At 42.3% G+C, this 13,607-nt stretch overlaps 1 protein-coding gene and 1 non-coding gene across 3 annotated transcripts in view; one reads left to right on the top strand and one right to left on the bottom strand.

Annotated features, from left to right (window-relative positions):
• Positions 1–13,607, bottom strand: part of SLC22A14 (solute carrier family 22 member 14) — a 30,806-nt gene that overhangs the window by 11,967 nt on the left and 5,232 nt on the right. For both annotated transcript variants that reach the window (XM_074031691.1, XM_074031692.1), the window contains exon 2: positions 46–561. In XM_074031691.1, coding sequence (XP_073887792.1) covers positions 46–561 — 516 coding nt within the window. The remainder of the gene's footprint in view (positions 1–45; positions 562–13,607) is intronic.
• LOC123571973 (U6 spliceosomal RNA) lies at positions 2,386–2,490 on the top strand. The gene has a single exon (XR_006696331.1). It is a non-coding gene; the product is annotated as a U6 spliceosomal RNA (small nuclear RNA).

Below are 13,607 nucleotides of genomic sequence, written 5' to 3'. Positions count from 1 at the left end.
TCTGAGCCTGTAGGGTAGTTACAGACAACCCATGACACGACATACCTCATTGATCAGCGATCTCTTCTTAGCGTCAGGATAGATCCACCCATCTTGGCATTTGTCTGTGTCATTGAGGCCAAAGTGGATGATAGAATCCAGATTCCAAGGCACAGGAAGGTACATGAGGCACATCAGGAAATTGCCATTGGGTCCTCGGGGTATGGTCAGATTCAGCTGCTCAGCTTCAGACAGGTTGGGGCCCACTGCCAGGATCCAGCTGGTGTTGCAATAGGGCTTTTGGGCTGTGAACACGAAGTAGCCAGCAAACATGAAGAAGGCTGACATGATGCTGGGGATAAAGGTGAGGGCCACTAGCCTCCGCTGGAATGTGCCAAACTCCCCCACCGCATCCAGGAGGTTGGCAAACTTGTCATCCTGCTTGGTGTGGTCAGTCCTCAATCTGTGTAACAGCATCTCCAGAGACCAGGAATGTGGATGCCCTGCTGCCTCATGCTGGCTCAAGTTGCTGGAAGCATCCTGGGATCTGAGCTCTTCCTTGACGTTCTCTTCTCCTGCCATCTGTCCAAAGAAAGGGTGCAGCTCAGTCTCTGCTGACACCAGTTCCTGAACATCGGAGACCAGCATGGGAGCCACTGACCAGGAACTGGCCTCTGGCTGGAAGCAATATGGATTCCAACCTTGATATTCTCAGTAGCTCCCTCCCTTGCTTTCTTAGTTAACTTGATTTATTCCCCACTGGCCCAACCATCCTGGAGTTTTAGTGTAATTAAGATTTTTAATGTTTTAGAAAATGCTGTGCTTCTGTTGTCATGAAGGTCTGACTAATTCTGAGGAACTCTCCTACAACTTCCCCATAACTCAGACTTCTTGTTTACACACACACTGAGACACCAAAGGTCTGGCAAAAGGTAGGAGAGGTCTCCAGGGACCTTTTCTTTAAAATGAAACAAAGATCTGCATCAGCAGTGGCCAGGAGCTGGGCCCGAGGTGGGGGACTGGAAGCCTAGGCCACAGAGATGGGGCGCCAAGGCTGGTGCGGTGGTGAGGTGGTGCAGCATGGAGCCAAACTGGAAAGGCAGATGGGCGGAAGGAGGAAGGTGAACAGTACTGACTGTGAGCATATTACCTTGCAACAGCAGCGAGGAGGGGAAACTAAGCTTAAAACTCTGTTTTGAGCCAAAACTCTCAGAAGGGGTAACAGTTCCTGGTGCAGGGCACCCCTTGGCTCAGAGCAGAGGCAGAAGCAAGCCTTCTCTGAAGGAAAATTTCTTCAAGTTGATTCTGCAAGACTCTCATGGATGTACATCAAACAAAGAGATTACAGCTTGAGAAGACAAGCCACTCTAAGAGTCAACAGAACCCAGAAACCACAGACTTTTAGACTGCAGATGTTGAAACTGTCAGATACAAAATTTAGAACAGCTATTGTATGAATTTTTTAAGGATTAAAAGGTTGTAATTACAAAAATGAACTTACAACAATCAGGAAAAAGCAGACAGTTTTGGAAGGAAGATTAGAAACTTTCAAAAATGAAAGCTTGTTGAATGACAAGTTGATGTTGAGATAAAAACACTAAGAGGAAAGTTAAACAGATTTGACACAAAGAATCAGTGAACTGGAATAAACTGCTGAAATGTGAGAGAGAGGTAAAGAGACTTGGTAGATAGAAGATTTAACGTGTATCGAATTGGAACTCCACAAGGAAAAATGGAGATGAAATAAAAATAATACGTTTTCTAAAACTTTTAAAACAAATTCTTAGATCCAGGAAACACAACTTATCTCAGGCAAGATAAATATAAAAGAAAACCATGGCTAGACACATTACTGTGAAGCTGCAGGGCAACAATGACAAAGAAAAGATCTTGAAAATCAGCTGGAGAGAAGACAGGCCACTGACTAATGAACAGCCTCAGCAGTCTCCTGTTAGAAGCAGGCGCAGGCCGGTAGATCACTTGAGCCCAGGGGTTCAAGACCAGCCTAGACAATATAGTGAAACCCTGTCTCTACAAGAATATACAAAAAAAATTAGCCAGGCTTGGTGGCATGTGCCTGTAGTCACAGCTACTCAGGAGGCTGGGAGGTTGAGGCTGCAGTGAGCCATGATCACGCCACCGCACTCCAGCCTGGGTAACAGAGAGAGACCCTGTCTCAAAAAAAAAGAAAAAAAGAAGATGAAAGTTAAGCAACAAGGAAACCAGGAGAGCGAAGAATATTTTCAAAATGTGGATGGAAAATTATAGACCACATAGAATTGTATACCCAGAAAAATTGTCTGTCAAGAACTAGGGCAAAATAAATATAATTATAGAGATAATCAGAAATTGAGAGAACACACAGCAAGAGACCTGATTTGATTGAACGTTTAAAAGATACAAAGGGTGCTGGCTTTGGCAGCACATGTACTAAAATTGGAACGATGTAGAGAAGATTAGCATGACCTCTGCACAAGGATGACACAAATTTGTAAAGTGTTCCATATTTAAATAAATAAAGACCAGAAGGAAAATGATCTCTGGAGGACAGCCGGAGATGCAATAATGAGTGGCAAAAATGGGAAAAATGTAAGCAAATTCAAATATTGATTGTATTAAATGAATGCAATCATTGAGATTGTATTGAATCGATAGTAGAGAAGAATTTATATCTTAAGAAAAATATTGAGCCTTCTAACCCATGAGGATGGAATGAAGATAGATACAGAGATGATAGAGATAGCGATAGCTCCATATGTTTTTAAGTTAAAAAGTTAAAGAAGAAATCATGGTGGGAGTTTAAAAAGATTTATAAATGAATGATAGTAAGAACCATAACATATCAAAACTTATGGGTGGTATAAAAAGTGGTACTTGTAGGAAGTTTATAGCTTTAAGTGCTTTATAATAGAAAATCAGAAAGACTGAAAATTAATCAACTAAACAACCGTCATAAGTGGGAAAAAACACAAAAGAATAAATCTAAAGAAAGTAAAGGAAGAAGGTAGTAAAGTTAAGACAAAAATAAAGGAACTAGAAACAAAAGAATAAGAAAAGGAATCAACAAAGTTCAAAATTAGTTCCTTGAATAGATTAATAAGACAGACAAACCTTTAGTGAAATTATGTAAAAAAATAAAATAAAAAAGACAGAAGATACAAATAAGTCTTTTATATATGCAAAAAGGAATATACAGATATAGCAAGACTGAAAATATAATTGGATATGAACATCAACTTTATGCCAATGAATTTAAAAACTTAGGTGAATTAAATTTCTAAAACAAAATTACTCAAAACAGATTTAAGAATAAATAGAAAGTCTTAAAAGTTCTATAATGACTAAATTAGAGTAGAAGTAAAAAATCTTCCAATAAAGGAAGTCCAATTTATTTAATTTTTTTTTCAGAGAATAGGCAAAGATATATACTCCCAAAGATTTTTAACTTTGATAGCACAACTAGAAAATTACAGTACAAAAAGGAAATGACAGATACGTTTCATTCATAAAAATGGATGCAAAAAACTCTAAATACAATGTTAGTAAATCAAATTTAATGGTGCATTAAGAGAAAATATATCACAGTAAATACAGTTTTATCTTTGAGACAGTGTCTCACTTGGTCACCTAGGCTAGGATGCGGTGGCACAATCTCGGCTCACAGCAGCCTTGACCTCCCAGGCGCAAGCAATCTTCCCACCTCAGCCTCCTTGAGTAGCTGAGACTACAGGTGCACCCACCACACTCAGCTAATTTTTATATTTTTTGTAGAGATGAGGTCTTGTTATGTTGCCCAGGTTGGTCTGGAACTCCTGAGCTCAAACAATCTGCCTGTCTTGGCAATCTGCCACCATGCACGGCCAGTTAAAAACAGTTTTAACCAGAAATGCAAAGATGGTTTTACTATTAGAAAATATAAATATATATATATATACATATACATATATATATACTTTTTTTTTTGAAACAGAGTCTCACTCTTGTTGCCCAGGCTGGAGTACAGTGGTATCATGTCAGCTCACTGCAACCTCCGCCTCCTGGGTTCAAGCAATTCTCCTGCCTCAGCCTCCTGAGTAGCTGGGATTACAGGCGTGTGCCACCACGCCTGGCTAATTTTTGTATTTTTTAGTAGAGACAGGGTTTCACCATGTTGGCCAGGTTGGTCGAGACCTCGAGCTGATCCGCCCGCCCTGGCCTCCCAAAGTGCTGGGATTACAGCCTCCTGAGCCACTAAGCCTGGCCTAGACAATATATAAATACTTATATTTATACAAGTAATAAATCAATACTTAACAGATCAATGGAGAAAACCATATAATCATGTTTATAGATGCAGAAAATACATTTGATAAAATTCAACAATTTGTGATTTTTAAAGAAAAATCCTAAGTGAGAAATTATTTGATTTAATAACAAAAAAAACTATCTCTCCCCCCAACAACAACAACAAAATCCTAAAAAGGAAACATTAAAAGTATCCCTTTTAAAATCAGAGGGAAGACAAAGATGCTCACAATTACTTATTTGACATTATACTGGTGGCCCTAGCCAGTGCAATGAGATAAGAAAGAGAAATTAAAGGCGTAAAGATTGAAAAGAAAATAAAACCCCAAAGAATCTACAGAGAATTAGAAACAATAGGAGAGCTTAGCAAGGTAGCTGCATATAATGTGAATATATAAAAGTCAGTTGCATTTCTCCCAAAACAATTAGAAAATATAATTTGTAAAAGTATTCCATTCAATAAAAAAATATTCAAACTCACTCAAAATTTGCGGAAATGCTAATTACAGCAATACTGTGATAACGTGTCTCACCTATCACATGGGCGCATTTTGTTGATGAGGCTGTGGGGAAACAAGTTCTTTCGTACATTGCTGATGGGAATGCAAACTGGCACAACCTTTCTGAAGGACAATTCGGTAATACCTGATATTAAAGAACGAATTAACCCAGACACCCTGATTTGTTTACGTCTTGCACATGTTAAGAAAGGACTACTTGGCCGGGCGCGGTGGCTCAAGCCTGTAATCCCAGCACTTTGGGAGGCCGAGACGGGTGGATCACGAGGTCAGGAGATCGAGACCATCCTGGCTAACACGGTGAAACCCCGTCTCTACTAAAAAAATACAAAAAACTAGCTGGGCGAGGTGGTGGGCGCCTGTAGTCCCAGCTACTCGGGAGGCTGAGGCAGGAGAATGGCGTGAACCCGGGAGGCGGAGCTTGCAGTGAGCTGAGATCCGGCCACTGCACTCCAGCCTGGGCGACAGAGCGAGACTCCGTCTCAAAAACAAAAAAAAAAAAAAAAAAAAGAAAGGACTACTTGAGTGATTAGTCTTTGGCTGGCTTCTGGAATTGAACTTTTGGAGTGTTCCCTCTGCTACCATTAAGAGTGTTTGGGGCCAGGTGCAGTGGCTCATGCCTAAAATCCCAGCATTTGGGGAGGCTGAGGGGGGAGAATTGCTTGAGGCCAGGGGTTCAAGACCAGCCTAGGCAACATAGTGAGACCCACCCCGCATCTCTAAAGAAACAAACAAACAAAAATTAGCCAGGCATGGTGGAGTACACTTGTAGTCCTAGCCCCTTGGGAGGTTGAGCCACTCCTGATAGCTTGAGCCCAGGAGTTTAAGGCTGCAGTGTGCAAGACCTTATCTCTAAAAACATGTTTTAAAAGAGTGTTTGGCATGCTTGGAACCTTGAACCACATTGTACCATCTTGTCTAGATAGCTTGTGCCTTATGTTGAACATCTTTCCTTCTTGGGGTCTGAAATTGGGCAATGCAGTTTCAGTCATGGACGTTTTAGTCATGAAGGCACTGTGTGGCTTCACGTTCAATCCCCAATAACAATGCTGGGCTCTTAGGCTCAGGGAGATTCCCTGGCAGAAAAGACTTCACACATGTTGCTGCAGTTCATTGTTGGGGGAGTAAGGGCATCCCATGTACTTTCATTGGGAGAAGATGGGAAGATTGTACCCAGTATCCTCTAGACTCCACCCACTGTGCCTTTTCCCTTTATTGACCCTGCATTGTACTCATTTGTTGTAATAAGTTGTAGCAGTGTGTATAATAACATTATTATTTTTTTTTTTTTGAGATGAAGTCTCGCCGTGTTCCCCAGGCTAGAGTGCAGTGGTGTGAACTTGGCTCACTTCAACCTCCACCTCCCAGGTTCAAGTAATGCTCCTGCCTCAGGCTCCCAAGTAGCTGGGACAACAGGCGCACACCACCACACCCAGCTAATTTTTGTATTTTTGGTAGATATAGAGTTTTACCATATTGGCTAGGGTGGTCTTGAACTCCTGATCTTAGGTGATCCTCCCACCTTGGCCTCCCAAAATGCTGGGATTACAGGCGTGAGCCACTGCACCCGGCCCTAGAATAACTTTTGAGGCCCATAAATGCTTCTGGTGAATTGCAGAGCCTGGGGACAGTCTTACAGACCACTGATACACCTAAAAAACTATGTAGACACTTGCTTTTTGATTTAGCAATCCCACTTTGGGAATTTACCCTGGAAATACACTTCCGACAGTAAGAAAATACATATGTACAAGGTTATTCACACTGCAGCATTGATTGTATTGCAAAATATTGGGAAAAAACTAAATATCCATATACATAGGAGACTGGCTGAATAAATAGTGGTATAGCCACTCAGTGCAATACAAGAACTGGCGTGGTGCCTCACACCTGTAATCCCGGCACTTTGGGAGGCTGAGGCAAGAGGATTGCTTGAGCCCAGGAGTTCAACACCAGCCTGGTCAACAAAATAAGGCCCCATCTCTACAAAACACAAAATAATTAACCAGGTGTAGTGATGCATGCTGTTAGTCCCAGCTACATGGGAGACTAAAACAGGAGGGTCACTTGAGCCCAGGAGATTGAAGCTGCCATAAGCTATGAATGCTCCACTGCACTCCAGCCTGGGTAACAGGGTAAGACCATCTCAAAAATAAAAAAGTGACATTATGCAACTGTAAAAAAGAATTAGGAAAATGTCTATTCATTGATATGGAATGATTTCCAGACCATATTGGTAAGTGAAGAAAGCAAAATGCTTGAGTATCTCTAGTAAGCTGCTCTTCATGTAATAAAAGGGGATATAAGAATATACATGTATTGCTCATTTGTGAAAAAAATACAGAACAAGTCACAAACTAATGAGACTAATTACCTCTGAGGGTGAGTGGGTGGGAATGGGTGAAAAGAATGAGGGAACGGAATGGGATAGACGGGATGGAAGGGGAGGGACCATTCTCTGAGTATAGCTTTTTGTGTAATTCTGATTTTACAACCTTAGTAAGGTTTCACATACACCCCATCCCCAAATAGGCAATTAAAACCAACCTGTACAAAGAAGTAATCCAACAGCAGCAAATAAACCTAATGTGATACAAATAAACATCATAACTGCATTTAAGAGGATGGGGAAGAAAAGGACTAATCTAAGTAACCTAAAAATAGCATATTGACTACATATTGTAAAGCTAAAGATGAAAAGAACTGTACACAAATATTGTTATCCTAGTTAGTGAATTTGTTTTTCACAGAGATGGATTTGCAGTTCTGAAACTATGTGTATACTATATTTAAGTAAATAAGTAACTATATTGTAGATAATAAGAGCTAGGTTTTTGTCAGAGAAAGGAGTTACAACAAAGGACAGGGGAAACTGGGCGCAGTGGCTCACACCTGTAATCTCAGCACTTTGGAGGCCAAGGCAGGTGGATCACCTGAGGTCAGGAGTTCAAAACCAGCCTAGCCAACATGGTGAAACCCCGTCTCTACTAAAAAATACAAAAATTAGCTGGATATGGTGGCACCTGCCTGTAATCCCAGCTACTCCAGAGTCTGAGGCAGGAGAATTGCTTGAACCCAGGAGGCGGAGGTTGCAGTGAGTTGAGATGGCACCACTGCACTCCAGCCTGGGTGACAGAGCGAGACTCTGTCTAAAACACATGCGCGCGCGTGTGCGCGCGCACACACACACACACACACACACACACACACACACACACAAAAGACAGGGAAGACTAGAATGAAGACTGTGGTGTTGGATTGGAACCAAAGATACCAGAATGAACTCATGATAGATAGATAGATAGATAGATAGATAGATAGATAGATAGATGTCTATTTTCTAGCTCTGTCCACTAGATGGCCTAGAAAAAAATAACAACTTAGTAGCAATGAGCACACCTAGTACTTAGATCTTGGTTCCTAAATAAAAGAATCAGAGTTCATTGGAGAAATGGTTGATTCCACCGTTGGAGCAGGGACAGTACAAGATGATTATAAAATATCTTGTGGTGCCAGAAAGCAAGAAAGCACCCTAAAATGATGGAGGCACGTCAAAAGAACACAGGAGCCAAACTGAAGGCGTCCTCAGTGGACAAATCTGGGACAATTTTAGCAACAAAATAAATAATGATAGTAATAGGTTATAACCCATAGAATAAATATGAGTTCATAATGGTATAAATAAATAAATGACTAAATAAGTCGTATCAAAGGGAGAGCTCTTCCTTACTGAGGAATCCCACAGTAATAAGTGTAGAAAAAAAGATGAAAATACAAAAATCACCATTTGGCAAGCACCAGTTATAACTGTTACAGGCAAGAATCATTGATGAATATTAAAATTAGAGGATGAAGTTATGAGAAACAGATATTTACATAATATCAAAGTGTGTCTCACCATAAGATACTTATCATTTACAAAGGGGAAAATAATATTTTAACACCATTTTAACCAAGTAATCAAAATTAAAATCACCAGTAAGGGGATGTGATGACATCATACACCCCTGCATATGATGTACTAGGGGCACAACAGCACTTCTGAAGTATTCTTGCCAGAAATACATGCCTTAATATAATCATAAGAAAACACCAAACAAGGGTGCATGGGGAAGGGAGAGCATCAGGAATAATAGCTAATGGATGCTGGGCTTAATACTTGGGTGATGGTTTGATCCGTGCAGCAAACCACCACAGGACACATTTACCTGTGTAACAAATCTGCACATCCTGCACATGTACCCCTGAACTTAAAATAAAAGTGGAAGAAAAATTTTAAAAAAAACAAAAAACATCACCAAACAGATTGAGGGGCATTCTACAAAATAACTGCCTAGTACTTTTCAAGTATTAAAGCATGAAGAAGGCTGAGGAACTTTCCGAGACTGTAGGAGACTAAGAAGACATTGAGAGACAGGACTAGCTGGATTTTCTAGGCTGAATAAGAATCCCTAAGCCTAGCTGGGAAGGTGACCGCATCCACTTAAACACGGGGCTTGCAACTTAGCCCACACCCAACTAAACAGGTGGTAAAAAGAGCTCACTAAAATGCTAATTAGGCAAAAACAGGAGGTAAAGAATCATCTATCGCCTGAGAGCACAGCGGGAGGGACAATGATCAGGATATAAACCCAGGCATTCAAGCCAGCAACAGCTACCCACTTTGGGTCCCCTCCCATTTTATGGGAGCTCTGTTTTCACTCTATAAAATCTTACAACTGCACACTCTACTGGTCCATGTTTGTTACGGCTCGAGCTGAGCTTTCACTCGTTGTCCACCACTGCTGTTTGTCGTCGTCGCAGACCCACCGCTGACTTCCACCCCTCTGGATCCGGCAGGGTGTCTGCTGTGCTCCTGATCCAGCGAGGTGCCCATTGCGGCTCCGGATTGGGCTAAAGGCTTGCCATTGTTCCTGCAAGGCTAAGTGCTTGGATTCATCCTAATCGAACTGAACACTAGTTGCTGGGTTCCAGGGCTCTCTTCCGTGACCCACAGCTTCTAATAGAGCTGTAACACTCATTTCATGGCCCAAGATTCCATTCCTTGGAATCCGTGAGGCCAAGAACCCCAGGTCAGAGCACAAGAGGCTCGCTGCCATCTTGGAAGTGGCCCGCCACCATCTTGGGAGCTCTGGGAGCAAGGACCCCCCGTAAAAATTTGGCAACCACAAAGGGACCTCCAAAGTGGTGAGTAATATTGGACCACTTTCACTTGCTATTCTGTCCTATCCTTCCTTAGAATTGGAGGAAAATACCGGGCACCTGTCAGCCAGTTAAAAATGATTAGCATGACCACCAGACTTAAGAGTCAGGTGTGAGGCTGTCTGGGGAAGGGCTTTATAACAACCCCCAACCCTTCTGGGTTGGGAACATTGTTCTGCCTGGAACCAGCTTCCACTTTCAATTTTCCTGGGGAATCCTGGGGCTGACTAGAGGCAGAAAGTTATTGTCCCAAACTCCTGGCCTTACAGCCAGAAGTCTCTATTCAACAGTCGCCCATGTGTGCGCCCCTACCTTTCCTTCTGACCCATACCTCCTGGGTCCCGACCACGACTTTTTTGAAAGTGTAGCCCCAAAATTCTCCTTACCTCTGAATCTACTTCCTCCCATCGCTGCCTCCTAGGTACTAATGGTTCAGACTTTCATTTCCTCTAGCAAGTTGTATCTCCAAAGGGATCTAAGGAAACTCTACACTGTATCCTTAGGTATCTAGGCTATAAACACAGGGAGTCTTGTCCCTGGTGTCCCTCCTGATTTAAGTATATAGCTCTCGACATGGGCAGTTATATGTGGGACCCGTTCCCCACCACCCTTGCCAGGGCCCCAAGTTTGTAAATGGCTAAGAGAAGAGAGAGAGAAAGAGAGAGAGACAGAGAGATAGAGAGGAGAAAGAGGCAGAGAGACAAAAAGGGAGTCAAAGAGAGAAAGAGAAAGATAGAAATAGTAAAAAAAAAAAAAAAAAAAAAAAAAAAAAAAAAAAGGTGTGCCCTATTCCTTTAAAAGCCAGGGTAAACTTAAACCTATAATTGATAATTGAAGGTCCTCTCCGTGACCCTGTAACACTCCAATACTACCTTGCTGTCAGTGTAAATAAGGATGTAGCCTGAAAACACTGAGACCACTAACAACCTGTAGCCTTCCTATCAAAAATCCTTAAACCAGTAACCCACAGATGGCCCAAATGCATTCAGTCTGTAGCAGCAACTTCTTTGCTAACAGAAGAAAGTAGAAAAGTAACTTTTAGAGGAAACCTCATTGTGAGCACATTTCACCAGTTCAGAATTATTCTAAGTCAAAAAAGCAAAAAGGTAGCTTACTAACTCAAAAATCTAAAAGTATGGGGCTATTCTGTTAGAAAAAGGTGATTTAACATTAACCACGGAAAATTCCCTTAACCCAGCAGGTTTCCTAAGAGGGGATTTAAATCTTAATTACCATACAAAGATCTGACCACACCTAGGAGGAACTCCCTTCAGGACAGGTGATTGAGAAAAAACCACAATGGGTATTCAGTAATTGACAGGGAGACTCTTGTGGAAGCAGAGATAGGAGAATTGCCCAATAATTGGTCTGCTCAAACGTTGGAGCTGTTTGCATTCAGCCAAGCCTTAAAGTACTTACAGAATCAAAAAACTCTATCTCAATGCTGACTCGAAAAGTTACCTACACCCTCTCTGAAACGAATTTGCAAAAGAACTGTTTATGGGAATGTATCTTGATGAGGCAAACTGGGTTGTTATGAAATACTCAGGAACCCAGCCCAGCTCTAGGACTCACCCCTGAGCACAAAGGCAATGTTGGACGAGTTGGTAAAGGACCACTAGAATCCAGCAGCCCAGACCCCTTTCTTTGTGGTCAAGAAAGGTGGGAAAACAGGTGCAGGACTGCTACATCAGTGAGCGTAACTAATCCGATAAGCAGAGGTCCATGGGTGGTTACGCACCCTGGAAAGGAATAAACATTAGGAACATAGAGGATGCTCTAGGACTAATGCTCATCGGAAAATGACTGGGGGTGCTGACATCCCTATGTTCTTTTTTCAGATGGGAAACGTTCCCACCAAGGCAAAAACACCCCTAAGGTGTATTCTGGAGAATTAGGACCAATCTGACCCTCAGATACTAAGAAAGAAACGACATATTCTTCTGCAGTACCGCCTGGCCACAATATCCTCTTCAAGGGGGAGAAACCTGGCCTCCTGAGGAAAGCATAAATTATAACACCATCTTACAGCTAGACCTTTTTGTAGAAAAGAAGGCAAATGGAGTGAAGTGCGATATGTACAAACTTTCTTTTCATTAAGAGACAACTCACAATTATGTCAAAAGTGTGATTTATGCACTACAGGAAACCTCAGAGTCTACCTCCCTACCCTGGCGTCACCCCGACTCCTTCCCCAACTCATAAGGACCCCCGTTCCACCCAAACGGTCCAAAAGGAGGTAGACAAAGGGGTAAACAATGAACCAAAGGGTGCCAATATTCCCCGATTATGCCCCCTCCAAGCAGTAGGAGGAGGAGAATTCAGCCCAGCCAGAGCGCATGTACCTTTTTCTCTCTCAGACTTAAAGCAAATTAAAATAGACCTAGGTAAATTCTCAGATAACCCTGATGGCTATCTGAGTGATGTTTTACAAGGGTTAGGACAATCCTTTGATCTGACATGGAGAGAAATAATGTTACTGCTAAAACAGACACTAACCCCAAATGAGAGATAGGATGACAACAGAGGAAAGAACAATTCCCCACAGGCCAGCAGGCAGTTCCCATTGTAGACCATCACTGGGACACAGGATCCGAACATGGAAATTGGTGCTGCAGACATTTGCTAACTTGCGTGCCAGAAGGACTAAGGAAAACTAGAAAGAAGGCTATGAATTATCAAATGATGTCCACTGTAACACAGAGAAAGGAAGAAAATCCCACTGCCTTTCTGGAGAGACTAAGGGAGGCATTGAGGAAGCATACCTCCCTGTCACCTGACTCTATTGAAGGCCAACTAATCTTAAAGGATAAGTTTATCACTCAGTCAGCTGCAGACATTAGAAAAAAATGTCAAAAGTCCATCTTAGGCCCGGAGCAAAACCTGGAAACCCTATTGAACTTGGCAACCTTGGTTTTTTATAATAGAGATCAGGAGGAGCAGGCAGAATGGGACAAACGGGATAAAAAAAGGCCACCGCTTTAGTCATGGCCCTCAGGCAAGCAGACTTTGGAGGCTCTGGAAAAGGGAAAACCTGGGCAAATCGAATGCCTAATAGTGCTTGCTTCCAGTGCAGTCTACAAGGACACTTTAAAAAAGATTGTCCAAATAGAAATAAGCCGCCTCAGCACTATTCACAATAGCAAAGACTTGGAACCAACCCAAATGTCCATCAATAACAGACTGGATTAAGAAAATGTGGCATTGGCCGGGCGCGGTGGCTCAAGCCTGTAATCCCAGCACTTTGGGAGGCCGAGATGGGCGGATCACGAGGTCAGGAGATCGAGACCATCCTGGCTAACACGGTGAAACCCCGTCTCTACTAAGAAATACAAAAAAAATAGCCGGGCGAGGTGGCAGCGCCTGTAGTCCCAGCTACTCGGGAGGCTGAGGCCGGAGAATGGCGTGAACCCGGGAGGCGGAGCTTGCAGTGAGCTGAGATCCGGCCACTGCACTCCAGCCTGGGCTACAGAGCAAGACTCCGTCTCAAAAAAAAAAAAAAAAGAAAAAAAAAAAAAAAGAAAATGTGGCACATAGATGCCATAGAATACTATGCAGCCATAAAAAAAGGATGAGTTCATGTCCTTTGTAGGGACATGGATGAAGCTGGAAACCATCATTCTC

This window comes from Macaca fascicularis, chromosome 2 (genome assembly GCF_037993035.2).
Source record: "Macaca fascicularis isolate 582-1 chromosome 2, T2T-MFA8v1.1".
Classification (NCBI taxonomy): domain Eukaryota; kingdom Metazoa; phylum Chordata; class Mammalia; order Primates; family Cercopithecidae; genus Macaca; species Macaca fascicularis.
This window is presented reverse-complemented; position numbering and strand designations above follow the sequence as displayed.